We start from the raw sequence: 27878 nt of genomic DNA on the forward strand, positions 1-27878 counted from the left end.
AGAGACAAGCATTAGCCAACCGTATCTTACCTGACATGAGGATAAACACCACAGAGTTATTTTCTTTCACACACACACACACACACACACACACACACACACACACACACACGATCTTGTGTTATTATAATGTTAAATCTACCTCCCTAAAAATAATATGCTGTCTAGTCACAATGAGCTCTTTGATGATTGGCAGTTATACACAGAGTCACTTCTGCTCACAAAGGAGATTAAGCAACCCAGCGGACTGCTCTGGCTTTCGAGGCCCCACGAGGTCAGTCTCATGGACGGAGCAGTGCAGCTGCTGCTCTCACTGGCTGGACGCTTTTCTCCCCAGTCTGGTAGCAGCACATGGTTCAAATGCGGAGCATTCTATCCAAGGTTTTAACAGTAACCTCTCACCTCTCAACATGTTACACAGCTTGGGCGGAAGGCCTGGCTCTTTTTAAGGGTAAATTTCACCTGACACCCAACTTTTTTTCTTTCTCCGGGGGGGCAGAGCAATGTGACCTTGGGAATCGGACTCAAAATTCCCATTTTCGGGAGTTTAATATCCTTAAGTTACAAAAGAGAAAACTTAAAACCTTCAAACTGCGTGTAAAAAGTGAAAGCACCGAAATGACTCATTTCCCTAAAATCTTTATGGGTTGGGTCTGGGACTTGAAAAAGACTTCTATTACCAAGGTTCCTCATGCTCCTCCTACTCTGAAACGGAGTAAACAATTTATTGCTTGATTTATTGCAGTGCTGGGATCGAATCCAGTGCCCTGTAAACACACCACCACTGCGTCAGGCGGGAACACGCTTCTTAAAAATGAAATTTAAAGTTGAAAGTTTGGTTCTTTTGTTCTGTGGGTTGTTTTGATTTTTAATGCTTATTACTATTGTGTTTATGACATGTCTATGTGTGAGCACAGTGCGCCATGCGTGGGTATACAAGTCAGAGGAGAACTCTGTGGTGCTTGCTATGTCCTTCCACTCTTTCAAGGTTTTTTTGTTCATTTGTTTGACTGTCTTACCATACACTCAGGCTGGCCTTGAACTCACAATCCTGTCTCTGCCTCTTAAGAGCCAATATTATTGGTGTGTGTCACTCTTGGCTGAGTGAGGACTGTGCATAATATATTTCCACATATATTGATTTATTTGGTTCTGAGATTAAATAAGTACTTTGCAGATGCTAGCAAGCATGCTACCAACTAACCTCAAGAGCCTAGAAGCTACACGATTCATTTCAATGCCACACTAAAGACTCTGTCAATGGGCTTATAAGGGGCAAAGGTTAGACCATACCTCTGCTTTCTTAGGGAAAAAAACAAACAAACAAAAACAGTTTCAAGGGCTATTGTGACTTCAATTTGATACCAGTCTGGTATTTCTTTGGTCTAACTCTGAAAAACACAAATTACACACATCCCCACACTTTCAAAATATGCGAAAGAATCGTTTATTAACACAGGACTTACAGATCGCAAAAGAGAGTGGTACAGAAGAGCTAAAGAGGAGTCATCAGAGTAAGCATGCAGGCAAGTGTTTGCAGAGGAAGAGAATAAAGCAAGTTCCAAACGGCACATCCACACACAAGTGTCTATGTTGAAAAAAAGACATCAGAAAAGCAGCCAAAAAAATAATAAGGCGCTGATTAAAATACAAAGATTTTCCATGTCAAAAAGAGCTACTTCACAGGCAGGGAGCCACAGAGGGCTTGCTGACTCTTTGAGAAAGTCACAGATCAAAGTAAGCTCTTGCTGCCAGAGAAAGAAAGGACCTTTAAAGACCAAATCAAGATGCTGCTGTGTGGGAGAGAGTAAATTTAGGAGGGTGGAAAAGCAGCCTCGTTGAAATTATACGCAGCAAGGGCTCAAAGGGTTAAACGTAGTGATATGCAAAGAGAAACCAGGCAATGTTATCAGTAGATCTACCTTCATACAGAGAATTAACAGCACGGGGTAGAGACAATATCCCCTTCAGAGTTAAGTTAGGGTTTCCAAACAAGATAACGGTCCATCCACAGTCATCACCTAAGTGGTTTTTTGTTTTTGTTTTTTTTTGCTCCATCAGCCCGATTCTTATTTCTTCAGGATGTCCTTTTAACCCTCAGCCTAAGAGAGCAAGAGGTTCCACAGTGAATGGAAGGACAGAGTAAAGTCCCAGTGCATGAAGCAATGCCTGCCGCTTGCCCTCTCTGACGTATTATTCACGCAGCAAGCTTGCTCAGTGACATGGAGGCAAGCTGGTCAGCCGTCAACCCCTCTTTAACAACCGCTCTGAAGGATGGATACTGCCCCTTCCTCACCAGAGGTTTACAGAGCAACACAAGGAAACAATCTGCATTAAGGTCTCCTCCCTCTGAAGGAAGCTGGCTTGAACATGACAGGCTCCATTCTGGGAGTGTTCCAAACATAGAGAGAGAACACAAGCACATATTATTTAACAGGTCCATTGAAATGAGCTCAGTCAAAGACCAACCTCCCCTTCCCAAAGAAAAGGTGGGAAAAAAGACATCCCAAACTTGAATTAACTCATCTCACAAAGATATGTGGTTTGGCACTGTGAAAGAATATAGATTTATTTTCAGAAAAATAGCCTCTAATTAATAACGCCAAAGTCCAAAGGCTAGTATACATGTTGTGAAATTGTTTTTAAATAAAAATCAAATGCCGTTGTTTAAAAAACAATGTCCTTTGCAACCAAGTGTTGTGGCTCATACAGCTCATACAAAAAAAGAATAAATCATCCTATCAAACAAACAGCAGTGAAGGGGGAAATAGAAAAAAATAAGAGAGAGAGAAAATAACAGCGAAGGGCAGAAGAGCTCAGCCAGCCTGCCGCACCAGGAGAGCCTCTGGCGGCAGCAGGCGAGCGTGGATCTCTGCTAACTTGCTTCCCATTCAAAGCCCAGCATAAGAAACTGCCAACATTCCAGTAGCAAAGGACAGACGCCATTTGCCAGTTTGAAATCTGACGACTCCACGGCACTTCACAATGTCTGCGGAGCCTGTAAACGTGGAAGTGTCTTACCTGTCCCTCTCGGGTAAAGAAGCAGACCCTGCAAGTGCATACTACATTTTCTAATAGTACAGTAAGACCGAGATAGTTCTCATTAGTAAAGGCCACAAAATAGTTTATCTTTCTATAGACATATCAAAAAACCGAAATGAAATAAAAACTAGGACACTTGGGAATCTAGTTCTTGAGACAGGAAGTTGGACCGGATGATAAATTGTTACATGTGAAGCCACGCAGGGTTTAGAGGGCACCCTAGGAAGCGGCTCCCACACGTCCTATCAGAAGTTAGCAGTTACCCTACCCTAGCATCTACAGGGTTATTACAACTTAATACTCACAGTAACACTGCAAAGCAGTCACACTGACAGCAGGCTGCTCCGCGCCAGGCCCTCACACACCAAGCATCCCTAGGTGGTCTCCCTCTCCTCAGAGAAGCTGCCAAACTGCACTACACGTCAGTCAGGAGAGGTTTTTCACTTTCTTGGCCTCGTAAGAGTCAGTTTCCATAAACCAAAAAATACTGTCTTAGCAACTCTAAATATATGAAAGAGAAGACGAAAGGGGAGGGCGGGCGCCGCTGATCCCTCTCACGGGAATAAAGAAACACTGCAAAAGTCTATAAAACTTCTGGCTATGTGGGGCTCACTGGGCAGCAGGCTCATATGGGCCTCTGATACCAAGTGAGTATTGGGTTTCAAAAATAAAGGTATTTTGGCTATCCAATCTAAACTTCAGAGCAGTCAGAGTGCTCATAGGTTAAGATTTTCATAACATCATGTTTAACCCTGCTTTAGACAGACAGATGGACAACTGCAGACTAGTTATTATTAGAAAGCCTGTCCGTCAGTCAAACAATGTCCACAGAGCCACCTTTGAAATCTACGTCACCATCACCATAGCAATCTCACCAATTCCTCACCTGCGGCAGGAGGATGTTGGCCACTAACTGTTGGTAAATCCAAAGAGCTATCAGACATGACATGCTTAAGATCTCCTCCCACATCAGCCAGTTTCATGTCAAACTGAACAGAAAGCGCATCTTCAGAGTCCTCCTTGCCAACGCTGCTGCCACCGATGGAGGGGAGGTCCAAAGACTTCACCGAGGCAGAGTCTTCTTTGGCGTGCCTGAAAGCCACCGCCTTCTCTCCCAGGGATTTGTCTGAGCTCATGGATGAGAATTTACTGGAGTGGAAGTCAGCAAAGTCATCGTCGCTCTTGCTGGACTGAATGTTCTCTCTGAACTCCTCCATGGCCACTCCAGCTCCCTCGAGGGAAAGCTGTTTGAAGGCGTCGTACTTGGCAGGCACAGGTGGGTTCTGTGTGCCCTCCACTGTGCTGCTGGCTAAGGGGCTGGGGCTCGCTTCCTCTCTGAGGGCTTCATATTTGTCATCTGCTTTTGGCTCAGATGAAATTGAGCTGTTACCAAAAGCCATGAAGTCTGCAAAGTCGTCCTGCTCGACAACAGATGCAGGATTAGAATATTCCCCGAAGAGGTTGAAATCTCCAAAATCATCTGCCAAACTAGAAGTTTTAGTGGATGCCAGCGCTGCCAAGGCTGCTGTAGAACCCGCCGGCTGAGGTCTCGTGGAAGCTGACTTTGATGTGCTAACTGCAGCTGAAAAGGGCACCGGTTTCTCGCCACTGCAGTTCACTGAGGAGAACATATCTAGGTCTGCTAAGTTCAGGGGGGTCTTCAGCTGTGTCTGTTTCTGCTGTGCAGCCCCAGAGGGAAAGGCTGCTGGAAAAGCATCTTTTGCCGGCGGCTCTAGGGGTGACACGCTATCTGCGGTCTTGAAGTCGGTGAAGCCATCATCAGCTCCTGTGGATCTGAAATCGGCAAAGCCCTCTCCTGAAAGAAAAAAGGGCAGTGAAGTAAAGACACAGAGCTGTAGACGACACAGTACAAGGCGTATTGAACTGAAGGGTAATTCTGTAGTTTCCCCCTTGGCCTGACAGTAACCATGGTCCACACCGTCAGACTACTTGCTTCCCCATTAGAGCCAGTGATACACAAACAGACACACACTGCTCATGACTCCCTCCTCTGGCCAAACCGGAACCAGAAGCTGGAGGCTCTGCAGCAGCACACTGTCACAGCAGCCCTTTAAAGAGGAAACGTAGCAATGAAGGGAATCAGTGAAGTGTTGAGGAAAGCCTGCATCTGATACTGAGAATGTACAACTTCGAACAAGCAAGTGCCTGGGTGTTGCAGGACACACCCTCCCAGAACTGGGGAGGCTGAGGCGGAAGGATCACAAGTTGAGGCCAACTTGGGCTACATAACAAGACCAACCAGCCAACCAACCACCACCAATAAAAACAACCCAGTTACCAGAGGCTAGCGTTAGCGCAGCGCTCGGTGGGAAAGCTCAAGCATGAACAACTGCGGCCTAGGTTCAATGCTGACCAGGCACATGTGCACACTGACACACATGCACATTGCACACACACAAGAGAACACAAATTAGACGGGATATAATGTAGTCTGCTCAAATATGCTGACATATTAATTTGAAGATATTTTTGTAAAAAAAATTCTTGAAAAAGTAACTACTTATTTGAAAAGCAAGCTAGGCACCCTAGATAAGAGCACTATAAAAACTTGACAACCTCTGACTACTGTTGCTAGGTGTGTGAGTGTGATGTGCACAAGTGGAGGTCAGAGGGTGGCTCTGGGTATTGACTCTCTTTTCTCCTTTGTTTTAAATCTGAGGACTGAATTCAGGCCATAAGGTTCTTCAGCAAGCATTTTCATCTTCTGAGCCAATCTTTTCTAGCTTGGCTTGTCTTTTGACAGCTTGTCTTTAAACTCCGGAACCACGATTCTTAATAAGATTTCCACTCTTCATTAGTATCTAATTTTGTCATTTACAATTGCAACGTCAGGATGCCAATGACCTCAGTTTTCTTATAGTGTCTAAAGGTCTACAATGAAACCCACCTGGATAAACCATTTAATTAAAGCCAGAGATATACCAAACATGAACACCGCTATACCAACCACGGCTGCCACTTCTGAAGAATTTTAAAAAATACAGAACTAAATTTTGCTTGTTTTTGTTTTTTGAGACAGGGTTTCTCTGTATTGCCCTGGCTGTCCTAGAACTCACTCTGTAGACCAGGCTGGCTTCCAACTCAGAACTCAGAAATCTACCTGCCTCTGCCTCCTGAGTGCTGGGATTAAAGGTGTATGCCACCATCACCTGGCTTTTTTTTCTTTTTTTAATAGACAGTCTACCTTTGTAGGTCTGGTTAGCCTAGAATTCACTAAATAGATCAAGCCGGCCTTGAACTTGCGGCAATCTCTTGCCTCTACCTCTTGAGTGCTGGGATTACAGGCATGTACTACCATGTCCAGTTTCTCATTCATTTAATAAAAAAAACATTCTTCCTAAAAAATAAAACATAGATGCATACAAACCACAAAATGTACTTAAAACCCAAACCCTAAAATCAGTTTCTAAAATTGACACCAAGGAAGACGGGCTTTAACCCTACCATGCCTGATGCATGATCTGCACTTTGATTTATCAGCGAGAAAAGGCAATGTGATTTTTCTTCTTAATCTGATACTGAACCTATTTACTAGCAGTATTTATCAACACAAACACTCCCATAATCCTAGAGAAATATGAGAAAGAGGAGCAGCTTTCAGCTTTCCTACTTTTGTTTTTAAGACATAACATTAAAAGTCATAACATAAAAAAGTCAATTTCACAAAATAACAGGAAATACAAATGTGAAAATTACACTAGGATTTTAGAGACATATCAATGACATCTGTGTTATTTCTATAATGAAAAGGTAATTAGTAGTAAGCTTTTTTCTTTGTTGTTTTGGTTTTTTTTGAGGCAGGATCTCACATGTTAGCGTAGGTTAACCTTAAACTCATGGCAATTCTCCTGCCTCAGCCTCATGAGTGCTACAGTTGGAGGTATGATCCTGTCTAGATCATGGCCTAAATAAACCTTTGATGTGTTGCTTTGAAATATCTGTGAAATTGACAGGTTTTTATTTTTAAACACAAATCACACAGCAAACTAAACTTACTGATGATGAATTGTAAATTTCTCCATCAGAAATGTAAACTGAGTGAAAGGGTTAAAAGGAAATGAAAATGGGGGTTTAAAACTTTAAAAGCAAAGGAGTATTTCAGTAAGTAAGCTGGCTGGATGTCTGCTAGTCCGCTGGCAGCTTTGTAGCTCATGTGTGGGTTCTTAAAGCTCCTCCAATCGCTTTCTGTAACTTTTAAGGCCCTGAGAACATTTCAAGGAGAATTAACTAACTAATAAGAAGTCTTCTTTCTTTATGCAGGGCGCTTTTCAGAAGGTCTGTGTAGCTCCTGGCTTAACCTGGAGGAGGTGTTCGGCAATGCGAGAGCCTCTGGTCTGACCTGCAGTCCTGCAGAGCTGGGGTCACAGCCAAGCCCCCCCAACCCCACTATTCTGTGGCTCAAATGTGCTGCTAAGCCAAGAATGACCTTGTGTTTCTCATCCTCCTGCCTCTCCTTTCCAAGCGCTGGGAGGAAATGTCTGTATCACAAGTGGCCCGGTCCAAGGACATTTTTCAGAAACTTTAGGAGAATAAAATACTTTCTCCTAAATTGAACGAAGCTGGTAACTCAGAAAGCTTTAAACCGAGTGAAGAGAAGTGAAACCAAGCAAATAAAAAAGACAATAACCTTGGGCTTGGGTTCAGGATGGGAAGCAGGGCTAAGGCACCGCTTACATTTTGGGCATCACTACCCTTTCCTATTGTCTCTAATAAGAATAATGTTTATGGGGCTGGAAAGATGGCCAGCCATTAAGAGGATTGTTTGTTCTTTCAGAGGACCTGGGTTCAGTTCCCAGCACTCACATGGCAGCTCACAACTGTCCCTAACTCCAGTTCCTGGAGATTCAGAACCCTCTTCTGGCCTGTGTGGGCACCAGGCTTGAATGTGGTAGGTACAAAGACATGCAGGAAAGACCACTTATAGACATAAAATAAAAAGTTTAGACGTTTGCACCCGGATCAGTAACAGTGCCACAAGAAGAATCCCGACATTACGCCAGGCTCTACTCGAAGCTCGCCTGAGAAGAAATCAAGTCAAGATTCTTCTAAGGTTGACATTTGAGTAGCCAGGGCCTAACACACGAGTGGAGGAAGACAGAGCTTTCCTGTCCCAAAGGCTCGGATGTTGCTGGAATCTAAGATCTCAGAGACGGAACCTGAGAGGCGGCCCTTCCTGAGCGCAGTGGAGAGCCCACCACCCTTCCTTGCCTTGTATACCATTTCCCACCCCACGCAAAGGTGTACAAGTCGGCTTTGAGCACGGAGTACATAAAGGCAGAGTGGGCGGGTTCTCAGGAGAAAATCCTCACTAGAGAAGAAACGCTGCGCAATACGCAGATTAAGGTTTAGTATAAGCTGTGGGTGACTACCTGTGGAAACTGCATGCCGTGTTGAACCACACGCGCTAACTTCTCGCTCTCTGTCTCACACACGTAGACACGCTTCACCTTTCTCATTAAATCGGAACTAATTTTGGAAATCCTGAACAATGGTGGCTTGAGTCAAACACAGTACAGTAACTGACCTCTCCTTCCTCCTATATAGGTCTTATTCATTCATCATTCATTCATTCATTCATTCAAATTAATTGATTAATTTAGCAGTGCTGGGGATGAAAACCAGGAGCTGTCCATGCGTTATTACACTTTTTTTCTTTTTTAAAAATTTTTCTTTATTAATTACACTTTACTCACTTTGTATCCCCCTGTGGTTCCCTCCCTCCTCCCATCCCAACCCCTCCCTTCCTCCACCCTCTGCCTGCATGCCCCTCCCCAAGTCCACTGATTTTACACTCTTAAGCATTCACTCTACACTGAGCTACATCTGAGCTCTGAGGCTTTGGAATGCCACATTGTGCCACAGAGCACTCCCCGCACCAACAAGGTAGATTTGATAAAATGCTAATTGGGCCAAGTCCTTCTTGCCTCCTGTTTGTCATTTTCTATAAGTACAATGTTTCCTTTTTCAAATGGTGTTTAGTTCCTGAAGGGTATGAAGTGGGTGGGACTGTCACTCATGAGGAGAAACCCCAAGAAGGCGTGTTTCCTTCCTTCTTAGCCACGTTGCCCTCACGCAGGCTCTCTAAGGGAAAAGCACATCAACTCTCACATGATGCCAGCTAAGCTCAGCTGGTGGCTCTCTAGCCATCACACTGTCACACCACACCTCTGGAAGTGTGAAATGCCTCATCCCTGCCCTGCTCGGTCACAGCTGCTGTTTCCTATTGCTTCCCAGGCTGGCTTTGAACTTGACATGCACTGACGGTCCTGCCTGGGCCATGTTGAAACTTACAGGCTCTGCTTGCCTGGTTCATTGGAGCCCCCATTTTTTTTTTAACTAAAAAATTTAGGTTTATGTATTTTGTGTGTATATGCACACATACATACATGCACATACAAGGGGGCATAACTACATGCATGCTACAACATGCATATGTGTTAAGTTCATACATGACTGGCAGGAGGAGCTGGTCTCTACTTTCACTGTGTGGATTCTGGTGACGAGACTCAGCTTGTCAGGCTTGGCAGCCAGCATCCTTAACCACGGAGCCATCTCACCAGCCCGAGGGCTGTTTTCAGTAATGGTGTTCTACAGCGTTTTTTCTTTCCAAATGGACAAGAAACCAAGAAAACAAAAATAATGCCAAGTACCATACCAGGAACTGATTTTAAAAGTCTTGATTGAGACTGATGGCTGCCTCCTGCACAGTCCACAGACTTGGGTGCACTTGAGTAGCCGCTGGGGAATGTCAGGATGGAACAGCTGCTGCCTCTCACACAGGATCTGGCAGACTCGAGTGAAGGCAACGCACTGTTTTCAGGGGCCACTCACTCACCCACAGTTTGAGAAAGGACCTCACAGTAACTGCGCCACACTGCCTCACTGTGCTTCCAAGGCTCTACAAGATTATTTCTGCCCCACAAAACAGCGCCCTACTCAGCTCATCGCAGTACTTAAACACTGCAGCAACCATGAAGGACTTGTGAACTCAAATATGTGCAGTCTGAGTGTGTGTCACAACTATTACTATGCCATATACTACTACTACTACTAATAATAATAGTATGTAGTTTCTTTTTAGTTGGTCATGACGGCACACACCTTTAATCCCGGCACTTGAAGGGCAGACACAAGTGGATCCAGCCAGGCCTACCTAGTGACTCTGATAGGCTCTCACTAGGCAGCCCAGGAAGGCCTGGAAGTAGCTATACAACCCAGATTTCCCCAAACTTGTGGCAATCCTCCTGTCTATGTCCTGCAAGTGCTACCATCACAGGGGTGTGCTAGGACATCTGGTTTGCCATTTTTTTTTTTAAAGATTTTATTTATTTTGAATGCATGTACACCTGCATGCCAGAAGAGGGCAGTAGAGGACATAGATGGTTGTGAGCCACCATGTGGTTGCTGGTGTTTGAACTTAGGACCTTTAGGAAAGGCAGACAGAACTCTTAACCCCTGAGCCATCTCTCCAGCCCCCTGGTTTGTCATTTTTAAAAAACTTTTCTTTTCCTTTTAAAAACATACACTCAACTTAAAAACCGAATGGATGTCATTCAAAACAAAAAATTCTTAGAAGGTTGGCAATGTAGCTCGGCGGTAAAATACTTGTTTAGCATGCACAAAGCCCTGGGGTTTTCCTCCAACTCGGCAAGAGGAAAAAAAGAAATGGAATCCACACTTACCTAAAGGCTTACTCTCTGCTGTTTGCTCCAGCTCCCTGAAAGCACTGTATTTATCACCAGACTCTGCAACAGAGAGACAGAAACTCATTACAGTGAGGAGTCCAGAGATCACAGCCAGAGAAGCAGGGCACTGCGCTGAGCAAACATATTTAAGGTGTGGCACAGTATCTGACTCACTCAATAAAACCCTGCCACCTGAAGATTTAGACAACTTGATTAAAAGTTACAGCCACAGCTTTAGCAGCTGACAAACTGCCTTTACCTCCAAATGCAGCCGTGTTTTCAGAGGGCTTGTCGGCGGAAATGCCTTTAAACACTGCGTATTTATCTGTAGAGGCTTTAGTTCCAGGAAGTGGTATCAACAGCGATGGAGCACTACAAGGAAGGAGAAAAAGTGTTGTTATTGCTCAGATCGCTGAATCCTTTCCTCTTCACTGCACGGGGTTTAGAAAGCAGAAGTCAGGTTCTCTACCCCCTCCCCCTTTTTTCCCCTCCCTTCTGGAAAAACAAAAAACAAAAAATTTAATGTGTGTCAGGAATAGTGTCATATACCTTTAATTCCAGGACTTGAGAGGCAGAGGCAGAGGCAGATGGACCTCTGTGAGTTTGAGGAGAGCCCGGTCTACACAGTGAGTACCAGGACATCTGGAGATACATAGTGAGACTCTGTCTCAAAAACAAACAAAAAAAATATGTATGCCATGTGGTATTCAGGTATGCCTACCTAGGGGCCACAAGAGGTCACTGGAGCCCCAGGAGCTAGAGTTACAAGCAGTTATGAGCGGCCTAACATGGGAGCCGAGAATGGAGCTTATCTTGATGTTAGCTGTATCCATTCTGTGGGGCAGACAGACTGCCTGGGAAATATCACAGGCAGAAATGCAGAGCAAGCTAAGGACAGTAACAAACAAACTCCAAAATGCTTTATTGAAGCAAGCTGACATCTATGGGAATGGGAGAGGAGACAGCTAAGAGTCCAAGCCCTGAGGACTCTGGATTAGGCATTTTATAAGACCCCCACTCCTCCTGTTTTCTTACCCTTTCAATGGACAGGACTTTTTTTTTTTTTTTTCCTCTTTCTGCCTTTCTCATGAGGAAGGAAACGGCCATCCTCTTTCCCTATCTGGATATGCTCTCCTTCCTTCCCTCACTCTGGAAGAGCAGCAAGTGCTCCTATGCCCACTGAGTCCCCTCCCCAGCCTTTCCTACCAGCAAAAACAAAACAAAACACCAAACAGCTGGTGAGATAGTTCAGTGGATGAAGGCTCCATGCTGGGATGGAGGTGGAAGGACAGAACTGACCCCCAAAAGTAGTCCCTGTCCTTCACATGAGTCGTGTGGCCCAGCCCCCACTGCCACCTCACAAAAAATAATGTGATCTCTCTCTTTTTTTTTTTAACGACAGTGTGCCATGTATCCCTCATGTAGTTGAATTTCCACCCTCCTGCCTCTACCTCCTGAATGCCGGGACTTCAGTGGTGTGCTGGGGTTGAACCTAGGGCTTCCGGCCTAACAGGGCATGTAGGCCGCCAGCTGGTCTGCATCTGCACCCTATGGCCCTCTGCTTCAAAAGTGAGAAACTATATACAAACTCCAAAAATGACCAAACACAACGTCCTTTTTCTTGAAAATAAACAGTAACATTCAATCATTTTCTTGACTGGGGAGTAGCATGCACACCGATGGTCTAAGCATCTGGTTAAACCATAAGGGCACTGAAAACAGAGTCTCTAAGACCGACAATGTCCTGTGGCTTTAACTTAGACATCACAGTAATCTAACAGGAAGTTCTTCTAAAAATGTATACTTAACATTTAAAGACAAATTACAACCACTTAATGTGAGACTTCTCTAAAATGGGTTCAGTCTGCAGAGGTGGAATAGTTAAGATAAAAGTCTATTTGTAAAATGTTCTTCAAACCAAGATGTAAATTCTGCTTTTGATCATTTCATGGATGCGCAGACATCGATAAGCAACAGGAGGCACATTTTGACCAGGATCGCCACCAGCAGAGTCCCAGAGAGCTGTCTTCGCAGCAAAACAACAATCACTTCAAAATTAGATGAAGATAGTTTTATCTGTGGACATTTTTTTTTTCTTTTTTTGCTTGCTGGAAAAACAGTGTAATGAGTAGCATCTGCATAGGCAACTCTTGGCCAGCTTAAACACTTTAGAGCAGCATTGCTTTTTTCCTCTTATCAGCCCCAGGCGGCTCCCTGGAAGAACAACCTTTACATATGAATGACCACATCTCACCACCAGCTAGTGTCATTCAATACCAGAGCACAAGATATAAAATGGATTTCTATTGAGGTCTCTGCCCTTCGGCAAAAACCTTTCCGCAGTCATTTCTGTCTTCTTATCAGTGGCCCACAACCACGATAAAAACCAGGCTGTCCCACATGCATGGTAATGGGGTCCACTGTGTCTTAAGATTTACAGGCATCGAATATTAAAATTTCACATCACTGCCACACAGCTGCTACTATCTGATCTTGACAAATGTAATAGCTTATCATCTATACATGTAGGTGGATGCTTTTACAGTTCTATAAATAATTAAACTACAGCTCATTGACCAGAATGTTACACAGGAATACAGGTAATTGCTGTTTTAAGGACAAAAAGCCCAGGAAGCTGGAAGGCCTGCCTGCTTTTTGTAACCCTCCAATTTTAGCTATGGTTTTTTAAAAGCTCAATGGCAAAATCTTTCTGCTAAATGTGACATTTAATTGAATGTAATTAATTTTAAAATTATATTCACAGAACTGGACAAAAAGAGACTCCGCAGAGTAATGAAATAGTGCTGATGGAAATCAACAGAATTCAGTTCCATTCCAGAACACTGACATCCACTAATTATACACACACCACAAATCAGTGTTTCATTCCAGTCCTGTCTCTGGAGCTGTTATTTTTTAAAAAGAAGGCTGTAATCACCATCAGAGTGTTTATGCCAGTTATATATAGCAGTTGTTATGTTTTATACATGAAAATAGTCATTTCTGCTCTTTAAGGGAAATACTCAAGTGAGAGGGGACACGTTGTTTTAAAATGTAAGAATCTGCATTCCACTGAAAGGCAAAACTGGGAACCTGGTCATCAAAGAGGACATTTCTTCCCCCAGAGAATCTGCTTCCGGTGTCTGTGGCAGGTGTTAGGAATAGGAAAGCGGCCACCATTCCACCTGCAGTGTCTGTACGAGGTAAACTTTACTCCTGAGAACACACAGACAGTAAGCGCTCTTGGTTTTCATTCTAATTCTCCAATGGCTGCTGTCTGACCCCACAATCGTAGTTAACTGGTTAGTTTGTAAAGAGTTAGGAATGACACAGGAAGTGAAGGAAGGAAAAGGGTAACTGCTCCAGAATTTCTAATTCCAGGAAGAGAGCTGTGGACCTTTGCATAAACAAAGCGTTTATGGATTTGGGGGCGGGTGTAAAAAAAAAAAAATCTGAATTCCAAACACACATTTTATAGCATGTGATAGAAAAGACTATTTGCTATTTCTTTTTGTTTTTTTAAAGATTTGTTTATTATGTATACAATGTTTTATATATATATATATATATATATATATATATATATATATATATGTATATGTATGTATGTATGCACACCAGAAGAGGGCACCAGTTCTCACAGACGGTTGTGAGCCACCATGTGGTGGTTGGGAATTGAACTCAGAACCTTTGGAAGAGCAGTCAATGCCCTTGACCTCTAAGCCATCTCTTCAGCCCTATTTGCTATTTCTTACACAGACAGTTTTGTTCACTCTGCTAAATATAAATGTTTAAAAGAAACGCTTAGAGTACAGTGTGGTGGTCAGTCTTTAATCCAGCACTTGGGAGCAGTCTCTGAGTTTGAGGCCAGCCTGGTCTACACGGAGTTTTAGGACAGCCAGAGCTATGTAATATCGAGAACCTCTCTCAACGAACAACCCACAGAAAACAAAAACAAAGAAATGCTTAGTTCTCAACAAAACAAATGAACAGCCATGATGCCCCTGGGGCTACAACTTTCCGCCTCAGAGCCCCATCTCTGCAGTTGGCTCTCTTGGTCAGCCCCACCCTGGGCATTTTCTGAATACACAACTGGATGTTGGTACTTCATGCCTGGATGCTCTCGCGTCACTGACATCGGAACTGAGTCTGACCAGTGCACCAGTGTGCAAGGAATAGCGCTTCCAAGCGGTCACTCAAAACCCAGAGTGGCACCCTGGGCTCGCAGCAGGAAAGGGTCCCACACAGCAGCACAAGCCCTTCCTGAAGCCATTTCTTATTCTGAGGATGCTTTCCAGATGTGACCATAGATCACAAGGCTTCCCACAACAGGGCCTTCCCTCACTGCTATGGTTTCCTCACCAACTAACAGTGTTCTCTATCAGCCACAGCCACTCCACAATGTAAAGCTGCTCCATTCTGGTTAAACACAGCAAGTGCAGAACTAACTTGGCTCTCACAACTAAAGTAACTTGCTATTCTGGATTCTTGCTCCTCCCTCCCCCTCACCCGGTCAGTCCTCCAGTAATGTTGGCCACAGAGATGCTTATGGATATCATAACATTCATTTCCACAAAGCTCACTTATTTCCTTAGCTATCTCTAACAACAGGACCACAAAAGGGACATTTCAGTCCCCTTCCCCCTCTCCCTTCCTGCACCATACTGCTCAGCCTGTAAGCCAGTGGCAGGCTCTCTGGTTTCTTAGACTAGAGAATACCCCTCTACAGACCTCTTCCCAAATAAAGCCTGTGCATTTGTCCCTTGTCTGTCTTTCCTTCTCCAACCCTCCATTTCCGCCCAGTCTCCCTCTAAACCCTTACTTGTTCTGCCATCTTTTCTGACAAATAATACCCACTTTTGTCTATAGACACTGACCAAGGTGGAATCTCTCAGCTTAGTCATCGTGACTCAACAGAAGGCCTTTAAAATAAATTCATAATATCAGCCACAGATGATTCACATGCAGAGGTGCGAGTCTCCGGTATGACGGGTGTAGTATTTGCATGCAATCCGCTCGTGCCCTCTGGACGCCTGGAATCAATCGTTGGCAGTAGCTACAGTAGCTAACATTGCAAAGGCTGTGGACGCAGCCACTGTGCGGTATTGAGTAGATATAGAAACACCAAACTTTGTGCATTTTTAGTAGATACACCATTTTTTTCCCCTGAATGGTTTCCACTTTAGTGGACTGACTCTGAGGACTCATCAGACATGCCGTTCAGACTGAGTCATGAGAGCTTCCATCTTAAGCACTAGATGAAACTGAGCTTCTCTGCAGCAGCAACTGTGGACCTCGGTCTGTACTTCTAGCGTTTCACCCCAGGCTCGTCATACAGCAGCTGCTAAGTAAACACATGCTGAGTGACTATGTGAGCACGAGTGTAGGCTTTTAGACAGGAGAAAACCACCTCCATTCAAGGGAAACGGAGGTAATGAAATGAAAGCTGTAAAAGGTACAACGCACAGCTGTGTATGAAACTAAGTGATCACATGATGCAGCAAACGATGCCAACAGCCAAGGGGCATGGTGGTCCTTATTAGCACTTAGGAGGTAGAGGCAGAAGGAGAGCTATTAAGGATAGCCTGGTTTACCCAGCAAGTTCCAGGCCAGCCAGGACTGTATAGCAAAAACCCTTTCTCAAAAAAAAAAAAAAAAAAAAAAAAAAAATCAAACCACAAGGGTTGGAGAGATGGCTCAGAGGTTAAGAACACTGGCTTTTCTTCCAAAGGTCCTGAGTTCAATTCCCAGCTCACAACCATCTATAGTGAGATCTGGTGCCCTCTTCTGGTGCACAGGCACACATGCGGACAGAATACTGTATAAATAATAAATAAATAAATCTTAAGAAAAAAAACCAAACCAGGAGTAGGAATGCTTACTCATTTGTTAAGAGCACTTCCTGATTTTTTCCAAGGGACCCAACTCTAGTTCCCAGCTCCAAGGTCAGGTAGCTCCCGGCTGCCTATAACTCAGTGCCAGGGGATCTGATGCCCTCTTCTGCCTCCCTGAGTACCTACACACACATGACATACATTCACACAGACACAGACAGACACACAGACACACACACAACTCTAAAAGGCAAAACAAAACAAGCAAAAACGAGCCAACCAATGCGATAAATAAAGAAACCCCAATAATAAAAAATAAAAACCTGTCAAAAGCACACAAATCTCAGGTCAGGCTACTACCATTTTAGAACTTTTTCCTACAAGTTTTAACTTCATCAACTGAAAGACCTTTCCCCAGCAAATGAGCCACCCCCTTGATGGCCTCGGTGTCCAGTCCACATACAGTATCATCATCTAACAGCTCTGTACCGGCTGGGCAGCACTGGGGAGAAAACAGGAGAAGCACAGGCCATTACAGCCAGTAGAAAAGGAGGGACACTAACTCATCTCAGAGGCATGGGCAGCTGAAGGAATTAGGAAAAAAAAAACAACAAAAAAAAACCCTGATATTTAGCTGATTTTTGACATAACTGTTTTTTTGTCTGTTTGTTTGTTTGTTTTGTTTTTCGAGAAAGGGTTTCTGTGTGTAGCCTTGGATGTCCTGAACTTGCTTTGTAGACCAGGCTGGCCTCACAGAGATCTGCCTGCCTCTGCCTCCCTGAGTGCTGGGATTACAGGCGTGTGCCACTGTGCTTGGCTTGAATTAACTCTAGAGAGACCAACTAGATAAGGTTTTACAGTTTGAGGGACAGAGAAAGTACAATGCCAAAAGCTTGGAAGGCAATGGTGAGAAGCAAGTCTCTAGTAGTCTGGAATTTGGACTGCCGACTGCATGAATAGGGAGGAGCAAGATCACACATTAAGGCTTCTTCTCCACTAGGCAGAGCTGACAAGAGTCAGAGGACATGTGCTTTCAGCCTGGTAACTGGATGTGGTAATATCATGGAGCAACCAAGGAAGATGAGTAACAGCGGTGTAACAAATGTTCGCCTCTCGGCAGGAAATTAACTCCATGCAGGAAATCTGAGATGTCTAACCTGAGGCATTTAGACAGGAATGCCCAGATAATGTGTCCATTGTGTTGGAGGGAAGAGATTTGGGCAGGCATGATGCAACAGTACTAGACAGGGCATGTCGCTTACTTGCGTTCGGTATGTGTTTCTGTTGGTTTTGGAGACAGGGCCTTGCGCCGTAAACCAAGTTGGCTTCCTGCTCATGGCACATCTCCAGCCTCAGCTCCGTAAGTGTTGGGATTACAGGTGTGTGACATCATGTCCAGCCATGTAGAATATATTCTTTATGTCCTTATAGTCAGAAGAAGAACCTCTGTTTCTGATCTGAAAAATCCTCTATCCTGCCTACTTTTAGTTATAGTGTTATGTGGGAGGTCTGCCTGGCTAAAATGGGAGCGACGGTGCTGACTATGCAAACAGGAACATAAGAGAACACAGTATGTGTTCTGTCTGACAGAGGCAACTTCCAAAATAAAACCAAATGCATCCCTATTGTGTACTCAGTCTGGTCTTCCAATCTGTGGAAGAAGAATCTGAACAGAGAGGACGGGGTGGATGGATGAGGTGCAGACAGCATGCTGGCTGAACCAATAGCTATTAGGACAGTGGTTCTCAACCTGTGGGTCATGATGCCTGTGGGGGGTGGGTCAAACGACCCCTTCATATGAATCTCCCGAGACCATCAGAAAACACAGATATTTACATTATGGTTCATAACAGGAAAACTACAGTCATGAAGTAGCAATAAAAATAACTCTATACATGAGGTACTTTATTAAAGGGTTGCAGTGTTAGGAAGGTTGAGAACCACTGGTCTAGAGGAAAACCTAAGTGAAATGTTTGTGGTTCTGTATGCAAACAAACAGAATTCTGGAGGTAGAAAGCCACTGATGGAAAAGGGCACATGAAGAATTAAAATCCAGAGCCTTGACTCCTGATTAAATCAGGAGTACATCACAGTACTATAAAATACAAAATCACATGTTCTTGCTTCAAACTTTTCTTAAAAGCTGAAGACTGGGTCTAATAAAAGAACAGGAAGCCATGGTGGCACAGGCACTCAGCTGTCACAGGTCAGGCTTGCTGTCTTTCTTTCTTTCCTTCCTTCTTTTTAAAGATGTTTTCTCTATGTAGCTCTGGCTGTCCTGAAACTCACTATCTAGACCAGGCTGGCCTCGAACTCACAGAGATCCACCTACCTCCGCCTTCCTTAAAGAAGTGTACCATGACACCCAGCACCACGCATCAGGCTTAAAAACAAATAAATATGACAAGCAGGTATACAGTGGAAGGAAGGGAGGAGCCAAAGTTCAGGTGGATACAGAGCACAGAAACAGAGAGTATGAAGGCAGAGGACGGCCCAGGAGACAGGGGAGGAATGGGTATCTAACTGTCCCCTGGACAGGACACTTGTTGTTTTCAAGTTTATACCTTTTCCCTAATGATAACATGTAATGTTAAATATATTCAACTCTTCTCTACCTGTTTCCATGCTGGGAATTACTGTTTTTTGAGGAAGCAGGCACCTCTTGAAAGTCAGTGAAGGAATCATCAATGGATCCTGACTTTGAAGCATCTTGAAAATCCTGGAAGTCATCTTCTTCCGTCTTTCCCACCTAGATTTAGAAAGTGTTAAGAGTTGGGGTTATTACTGCTGTGAGGAAACACCATGACCAAAGCAGCTCGGGGAGGACAGGGTTTGGTTAGCTGACGCCTTCCTATCATCACTGTTCATTACTGAAGGAAGTCAGGACAGGAACTCAAATAGGGCAAGAATCGGGAGGCAGGGGCTGATGTAGAGGCCATGGAAGGGTGCTGCTTATTGGCTTGCTTTTTATGGCTTGCTTAGTCTACTTTCTGATAGAACACCAGCCCAGGGGTGGCCCCATTCACCCACAATGGACTGAGGCCTCACCCATCAATCACTAATGCCCTACAACTAGATCTTCTGGAGACAATTTCCCAGTTGAGGTTCCCTCTTTTAGGTAACTCTAGCTTGTGTCAAGTTGACAAAAACTAGCCAGTGCAACTAAACCCTTGTTAACTTGACACACAAACACATAACTGTTAAGCCATAACATTTCCTTTCTTGTTTTCCCCCAAGACCACACACTTATATCAACATCACAATATAAACATCTCAATTTTAAAAGCCCCAGTCTTCTCTTTAAAACAGCTAGTCTTAGCCTGGCACAGTGGCACATGCCTGTAATCCCAGCACTCCTGGAGACAGAGGCAGGTGGATCTCTGTGAGTTAGAGGACAGTCTGATCTACAAAGTGAATCCAGGACAGCCACAGCTACACAAGGAAACCCTGTTTCAAAAACACCAAACCAAACCAAACCAAACACCCAGCCAGTCTCTTTTTAAAATCCAAAATCTCTTAACTATAGGCTCATGTAAAATAAAAATAAAAAAAAAAAGTAATTAAATATTTTCTTACTTCAAGAGGGAAGAACCAGGGCACAGTCACAATCTGAACCTAGCAAAACCAAACTTCAAAATGTAAAGAACTCAATGTCCAGTTCTCTGGATGCACTCCACAGGGAGTGGGTCCTTCTCTGGATCTGCCCTCTGCGGCATGCGCAGCTTGTCTCCCAGGCTCCAGCATGCTCCACCCCCCTGCTGCTGCTGTTCCTGGTGGTCGTCCCACTCCAGAACTGCTGGCATCCCTAGCTGCACTTGGGTTGCACTTTCACCAACAGCCCCTCCCGGGCTCTCTTCAGGGACTCCAGCCCTCTCCCTCAGTGCCAAGCCTCAGCTTCTCTCCATGACGCCTTCACACCTTCAAAGCCAGCACCATCTGGGTGACTCGCATTTATAAAGTTCAGCTGCCACCACGAGGTATAACCTTGACTGTGCCTGGGACACAGCTGGTGCGTGCTGACTCTCTGGAAACACTTCCCAGATTTCACCTCGGTGATGCTGGTCTCTACTCAACCGCAGCTGATTCTTCAGCCCCAGCTGACCTGCATCCATTGTCTCAGCAAAGGTTTTACTTCAGTGGTTCTGGTTTCTTATTAATCACAGCTGATTCTTCAACTCCAGCTGAGCAGAACCATAGACTGTTTGCACAAAAGGCCGAGGAAAGTCTTTGCTTTTCTCTCAAACTTACAAGCTAGGCCTCCATTGTCTGCACTGCTCTCAACACTAGCTCCCAAGTTCCGACACAACAGTTCATTTGGCTCTCGACACTGATGGCTTTCCTGGACCAAAGTTCCAAAGTCCTTCCGCAGTCCTCCCAAAACAACGTGATCAGTTCTGTCACAGCAATATCCCACTACCCTGGTACCAATTTGTCTTAGGGTGACTACTGCTGTGATGAAATGCCATGACCAAGGCAACCTGGGGAGAAAAAAGGCTTTATGTAGCTTACATTCCACATGTGTTCATCACTGAGGGAAATCAGGAAAAGAACTCAAATAGGACAGGTGCCTGGGGGCAGGAACAGATGCAGAGACCACGGAGGGTGCCGCTTACTGGCTTACTCCTCACGGCTTACTCAGCCTGCTTCCTTATAGAACCCGGGACCACCAGCCCAGGGATGGCACCACCCACAATGGGCTGGGTCCTCCCCAGTAATCACTAATTTTAAAAAACAGCCCTACAGCTGGGTTTTATGGAGGCGTTTTCTCAATTGAGGCCTTTCAGATAACTATAGCTTGTGTCAAGTTGACATAAAACTAGCCAGCACAGAAAGGATATTTACATAGGGAACACAAGATTGCCCAAGTAAATAACTCCTCTCCGAGCATCAACCACAGATACTATCATTTAATTGCTCGATTTAATTACATCCGCCTAATTTCATAATTGTGTGTATTTGTGTGTATGTGTATGCACGTGCACTGTGCTGTAACTGGACACGAGGTCTCGTGCACATTAGACAAGTGCTCTACCACTGCGCATGCACAGCTCCAGCAACAACACAACTGAGCTGTAACAACAGAGGTGCTTAAGGCAAGAATCCTGTTTCACATTTTAAACTCATCACGGGCACAAACGTAAAAAGACTGGCTTAGAGAGCTAACCTCTGAATATTTTATAAAGGAGCTGGGTTACATTTGCCGGGTTGCTGACGGCAAACCACCGTTTGTGGAGAGCGGTGACAGGAGCCTGTCATAACCAGTCACATGCATGCATGTAGCAAACACCGGCTTTTAGGCCACCACCTGGAGCAGAGACAGTTCACGGTCCACCGGCTTTACCAACAAGCTCACATTACACTGTTCAGTACTTTAAAAATGTAACTGCACGGCAGGGTCGCCCTTCCATGCCCCAAATGGAGATCTGTTGTGCTCATTTTAACAATCACTTTCCACTGTGTGGGGAAACTGACATCCACTGATCATTTTCTTCATGATGAGCAGTAACATTTTATTCTATCAAGCAGTGTTACAGCCGACATCCTGTCTACTAACTCCATCTCTGAGGCGCATGTTTTCAAATAGTTGTGTCAATAAACCTGCGGGATTTTTTTAGCCACTTTTTGTACATGTTCGTTGATATTATATATCTCTACATTAAAAATGTTGGTTTGCTATCTGAGAAGTGAAATTTTAAAATCTTTCTTTTTCATTTTTATTTTCATTTATTTATTTATTTGTTTTTTTGAGACAGGATTTCAGCATGTTACCCTGGCTGGCCTAGAACTCTCTGTGTAAACTAGGCTGCCCTCGAACTCACAGAAATCTCCTGCCTCTGTCTCTGCCTCTGGAGAGCTGAAATCAAAGGTGTGCACTACCATGTCTGGCCTCAAATCCTTGTGTGTGTGTGTGTGTGTGTGTTTAGGCCAGAAGTTGGCATCACATGGTGTCTTCCTCACTGCTTTCCATTGTAGCAAATACCTTGGTTTCTCAACAAATATTTTGTGTATTTTAAGAAAAATTAAAAACGAAAATAAACAATTACATTTTGTATTATCTTAATACTTAAGAAGCATCTCATTTTTTGTAGAGCTGGGGTCAAACTTAGGCTCCTGAGCGTTCTAGGTAAGCACGCACTGATGAAGCACACCCGCCTCCACATGGCTTGATTTCCGTATCAGGTGCCCACTGTAACCCAGCGACAGGGTTTCTGAAGGAAAGCGGCCCACGTGTACCTCCAGGGATGACCTGGCACACACACGCCTTCTCCACTTACCTGGCTTGAGGGATAGGCTGGCATGAAGCCACTGGAAGTTGGCGCTGCAGCTCCACCCACTGGTCCAACAAGGTTAATGCCCATTATGGGCTGTCCGAGGGTAAGAGGCATGGAGCCTGCGGGGCCAGAGGGCATCGCAGCCGGCTGGCTCACTGGGGTAGACAGAGTCATAGGAAAGCCACTTAAGGTAGGAATGGGAGCCGCTGGGAACTGGTTCAAAGCATCAGGGCTCATGGCAGGCACACCCCTCTACATGGAACACCAGGAAAATGGAAACATGTTAGCCAGCTGCAGACCATACTCAAAATCTGATCAACTGAGACCTGCACATAGCTTTCCTGTTGTTTCACTTTCTTTGTCTGATGCCTCAAAGACATGAATCTGATACCAGGAGAAAAGTAACAAGGTGGTCTCTACTGCTCAAAATACAGTTCGATAAGGCCATCTTTCATGCAGCAAACTTGGGCCTAGTTCATTTGTCCAATCTCTCCTCACTGAAAACACCCAATGCTAATAGTTAGACATGGCCAGAACACATCAACTCATCAACTGTGATATTTTCTATCTCAGAAGTTTGGCTAATTTGCTAAAATCAAAGAACTTAAATTAATTCCAAAATATAGGAAACATTGTTATCGAGCTAAGTATACTGTAAGGAATTCTAAATGAGGGCAGAAACTGATTTCATCAATTATTTTCCCTTCTGAACGAAGGGCTAGCATGCCGGGATGTGCAGAATAGGGACTTTACATTTTTGGATTATGCATCACAAGCTACGCAAATTTTAATGTACAAGGAAATCTACAAGGCTGTGGTGAAACAGGGATTTGCATTTTCAATCGGTAGAAACAACACCCTTGTTCTGACATAAGACACATAGTCTACCTGCGTCACCGCTACCATGGCAAGGACGGTATAGAGCTCTTCCTTAGTAAGTTTGCCAGGTGTAGTTCGATTAGCTAAGGCCCATATCTGTCCAAGAGTTTCCCTGGGAAGTCCAGACGACATCAGAATGGGGTAGAGTTTAGCAGTGTCGATTCCAGTTGGAGTCATTGTGGTTTCTAAAATTTTCTTATACGCATCTATTAAAAGAAAGACCGGATGACAAATGCAAACACATTGCAGGTGACTGACTTTGTTGCTGTCATTGTTGGTATAAAAGAAATATAATCTTAGGTCAAATTGCTTTAACATAGCTGGCATCTGGCTCAGTGAAGAAAGGTATCTGCTGCTAAGCCTGATGACCTGAGTTCAATCCCTGGAGCCCATGCAAATTTACACATACATGACTAGGAAAAGCTGCATGCATGTATATAGGGAAGAATGAAGGATAAGATAAACTGGTAAAAAATGGACAAAATCTAGTTTCTGTAGGGTTTGAAGAGAGGAAAGGGAAGAAAATGAAAAATGGGTGGATGAAGCCAGGTGTGGTGGTGCACACCTATAATCCCAGCACTCTGGGAGTCAGAAACAGGTGAATCTCTGTGAGTTTGAGGCCAGCCCGGTCTACAAAGCAAGTCCAGGATTGCCAAGGCTAAACACAGAGAAACCCTGCCTCTAAAAACAAAAGAAAGAAAAAAAGAAAGAAAGGAGGAAAGAAGAAAAGAAATAAGGAAGGAAAGTAGGAAAGACAGAAAGAAAGACAGAAAGAAAGAAAGAGAAGGAAAGAAAGGAAGGAGGGAAGAAAGACAGAAAGAAAGAAGGAAAGAAAGAAAGAAAGAAAGAAAGAAAGAAAGAAAGAAAGAAGGAAGGAAGGAAGGAAAGAAGGAAAAAGAAAGAAAGAAGAGTGAATGGAGTCGCACATAGTTTGGGAGACTATATAGCCTTTGATTTGTGGTTGTATGATTACAATACAAAGCAGACATCACCATTTTCTCCCAGAAAGAAAATTTTCTGTAGAGATATTGCATCAAGGTTTATTTCCTCAAGTGTAGAACAACTTCTGTCTGTACCAACCTTGAGCACTGATGGGCTAATGGACATCACCTCCAGTCTGCAAGGTGCTGAGCAGCAAACCAAGCAGCTACGATTTACCAACATCAGCGTCTGCTGCTGAAAGGGCCATTATTTCTGTGTCTACTGATGGCGGCTTACACATGCTATTATCTTATAGCTACTGAGGACTACCATATAATCCATTTTAGCCATTTCTTCAGCAATGATAATACACATACAGCAAACAAACAAACACTACGTTCCTATGTAGAAAATGTTACCCAATCTTTCATATAGTTTTATATGACAATCAGAAAAAAAAAGAATATGTAAAAAAATATAACCCTCAACAATGCAGAAAGCATTAAACATTTTTAGTGTGAGTCTTTAAGAAGATATTTTTAAAGATTGTATGTGTATAGGTGTTTTGTCTGCATGTAAAGTTTCTGGTGCCCACAGAGGCCAGAAGAGGGTGTCTGATGCCCTGCAGCTGCGGTTGTGAGTCATTATGTGGGTTCTGGGACTTGAACGTAGGTCCTCTGGTTAGCTATGCTCCTAACCACTGAGCCATCTCTCCAGCCTCAGTATTGTGATTCTTGATACGTTATTAGTAGTCTTTGAAATAAGTACCTGACAATATCATTGTTTAGAACATGACAACTTTAATGGCTTGGTCTTTGCCCCATGAGCAATCTTGCCACTCCCAATAGTCTATTTCTTTCTTTCCTCATTAAAAAAAAAAAATTATTTGGAGACAGGGTCTTACTGTGCAGCCCTGTCTGTCCTGGAACTCACAGACAGCCACTGCCTTTGCCTGCTAAGTGCTGGGACTAAAAGTGTGCATCACTGCGCCCAGCCCATAAAGCAGTCTTAAACATGAGCTTTATTTTGGTTTTCTATACTCCTGTGGAAAAGGTGTAAGTAACAAGTCCTTCTGAATATTTTATAGCCACAAGAGTAGATATTTAGAAATACCGCTATAACATTTAAAGTAAAATATCCAGAGGGGAATGCTGGGCAAAGCAGCTTTACTTTACCTGGAACCAAACTCTCATTGTAAATCCAAGGCGGCATTCTGGGCTGAACAGGATCCTGAGAGGGAAACACGCCCACACCTAGAAGGTAAGATGGTTAATGCACACATGGTCTGGAGTAAAGTCACTGCTTTTAACAAAGAGGAGCACTGACTGGAGACGCAAGAAAAAAGTCACCAATATAATGAAAGCACTTGGTTTCCAAATAACTCTTGTACCCTAACTATGTATTGAAATGTAAGGAGTACAAGGTACTAAAGCATCAATCTGGGTCACAGGAGGCTTGCACCATTTAATGTGTGTGACAAGTTAAGGGGAAAACACTATAGACAGTGGCTTACTGCACGTGTCAAATATCCTCCTGGGGTTTGTCTCCAGGGCTGCCCAATCCTGATTCATTTCTGCAGTTAAAATTTGTGTTTTGGAAACAGGACTCAGGCCATGCAGTTGCCAAGCATGCGTTCCGCTGCAGCCTGAAGACCTGCTTGTCTTTCCTCTGTCCTGGGCTCATGTCCAGGGCCTTGAGTGTGTGGATCTGGATCTTTCAGGCAGCAATACAAACAATTTAGTTCAGAGGGAAAAACTACATTTTCATTGGTGACTTTTCCAGTTACAGCTAAACCTTTAAACTTTCACGGAAAACCAGAAAGTATGAGAGAATCAAAAGGGAGTTGATGTAAAGAGGAAATTTGAGGTCAGGAGTGATTGTGATTAAGATACAGGGTTATCAAAATCACTTGAGTAAGAGTAATACGGTGTGCTCAAAGAATTCAGAACAAAATCTTAGGGGTTAATTGGAGAAAAGATTGCATAAATATTTTTGAAGCAAAATTTTAATTAGCACAATCAAGCAGCATCTATTTTAAGATTAATGCTTTTCAGTGTTAGCGTCTGAGCGGCAACTGGTTAAACAAAGTGTGTGCTGAAGGTTCCAGGAGCTCACCACTCTCTTCGTTTGACAGGTTTGGCTCTGAAGTCTTTTCTGCCTCTGCCGTGATGGGACCACTTACACATCCATCTACAGCACCCCCGTTACGGGCCGCTAAGCCGGGACCGTTCTTACTGGAACCTGGGCCTACGGCTTTGTGCCCAGCTTCAGGAGTGTTTAATGTAATTTGTTCCTGCCCAGATGTGCTTATATCACAAGGTACTAGGAGCTTCTCTTCCAAGGAAGGGCCTAAACAAACGGCACGAAGGATTATTTGTATATTACTGCATATTCTAATCTTTTCATCATCCCTTCCCTCCCAGATATTCTCAAGTGAAGGCCTCTTACAGCCCATGGAATTCTGTAATAATTGTTACTCATTTGAGTGGGATTTGAGAGACATCAGAGGTTTGGGAGAACTTAAAATTACCCCACTCTGGTTCCTCGGGGATTCTATGCCACAGTGGGTAGAATCACATAGTGGTGGTGGTGGGGGGCTGTGGATATTTGGCAAGCTACCGATACTAGACACAGACACTGCTCCTAATTAGTTGGGAGGCCCCAGTCTGGCCTGTTTCCACATCTGTCAAATGACAAGTCTCATAAGCTAAGTATAGGTTTCCCAAGGCACTTCCCCACACACTATGTCTCGAGATAGACTGTGCCTGCCCGATAATTTCACAGAAGTACAGAAATGCGTAAGACTTGGCCAAGGGCAAAAGAGTCACTGCAGCCGCCTGGCCTCAAACCTGAGCAGATCCTTCTGCCTCCATCTGCCTGGTACTGGGATTGCAGACATGGCTACCATATCCATCTTAGAAGGAGTCCTCCTTTCCCCCTTTCCTTTCCTTCCTTTTCTTTTTTTATTTGTTTATTTATTTATTATGTATACAATGCTGTGTCTCCATGTGCACCTGCAGGCCAGAAGAGGGCACCAGATCTCATTATAGATGGTTGGGAGCCACCATGTAGTTGCTGGGAATTGAACTCAGGGCCTTTGGAAGAGTACCTAGTGCTCTTAACCTCTGAGCCATCTCTCCAGCTCTTCTTTCCTTCCTTTTTGAAACAGGGTCTCATGTAGCCCAGGCTGGCCTTGAACTATGTAGCCAAGGATGACCCTGAAC

The 27878-nt window shown here is 44.1% G+C and overlaps 1 protein-coding gene across 19 annotated transcripts in view; it reads right to left on the reverse strand.

Moving 5' to 3' along the window:
• Window positions 1–27878, reverse strand: part of Synrg (synergin gamma) — a 77277-nt gene that overhangs the window by 26032 nt on the left and 23367 nt on the right. For 14 of the 19 annotated variants that reach the window (XM_060387123.1, XM_060387121.1, XM_060387114.1 and 11 more), the window contains 8 exons: window positions 26770–27003; window positions 25830–25907; window positions 23743–23939; window positions 22858–23106; window positions 19198–19331; window positions 11008–11120; window positions 10746–10808; window positions 3929–4858 (listed from right to left, as the gene is read on the reverse strand). In XM_060387123.1, coding sequence (XP_060243106.1) covers window positions 3929–4858; window positions 10746–10808; window positions 11008–11120; window positions 19198–19331; window positions 22858–23106; window positions 23743–23939; window positions 25830–25907; window positions 26770–27003 — 1998 coding nt within the window. The remainder of the gene's footprint in view (window positions 1–3928; window positions 4859–10745; window positions 10809–11007; window positions 11121–19197; window positions 19332–22857; window positions 23107–23742; window positions 23940–25829; window positions 25908–26769; window positions 27004–27878) is intronic. The other 5 variants (XM_060387129.1, XM_060387128.1, XM_060387125.1 and 2 more) reach the window with 1 other exon arrangement.

Source organism: Meriones unguiculatus, chromosome 7 (genome assembly GCF_030254825.1).
Source record: "Meriones unguiculatus strain TT.TT164.6M chromosome 7, Bangor_MerUng_6.1, whole genome shotgun sequence".
NCBI classification, from domain to species: domain Eukaryota; kingdom Metazoa; phylum Chordata; class Mammalia; order Rodentia; family Muridae; genus Meriones; species Meriones unguiculatus.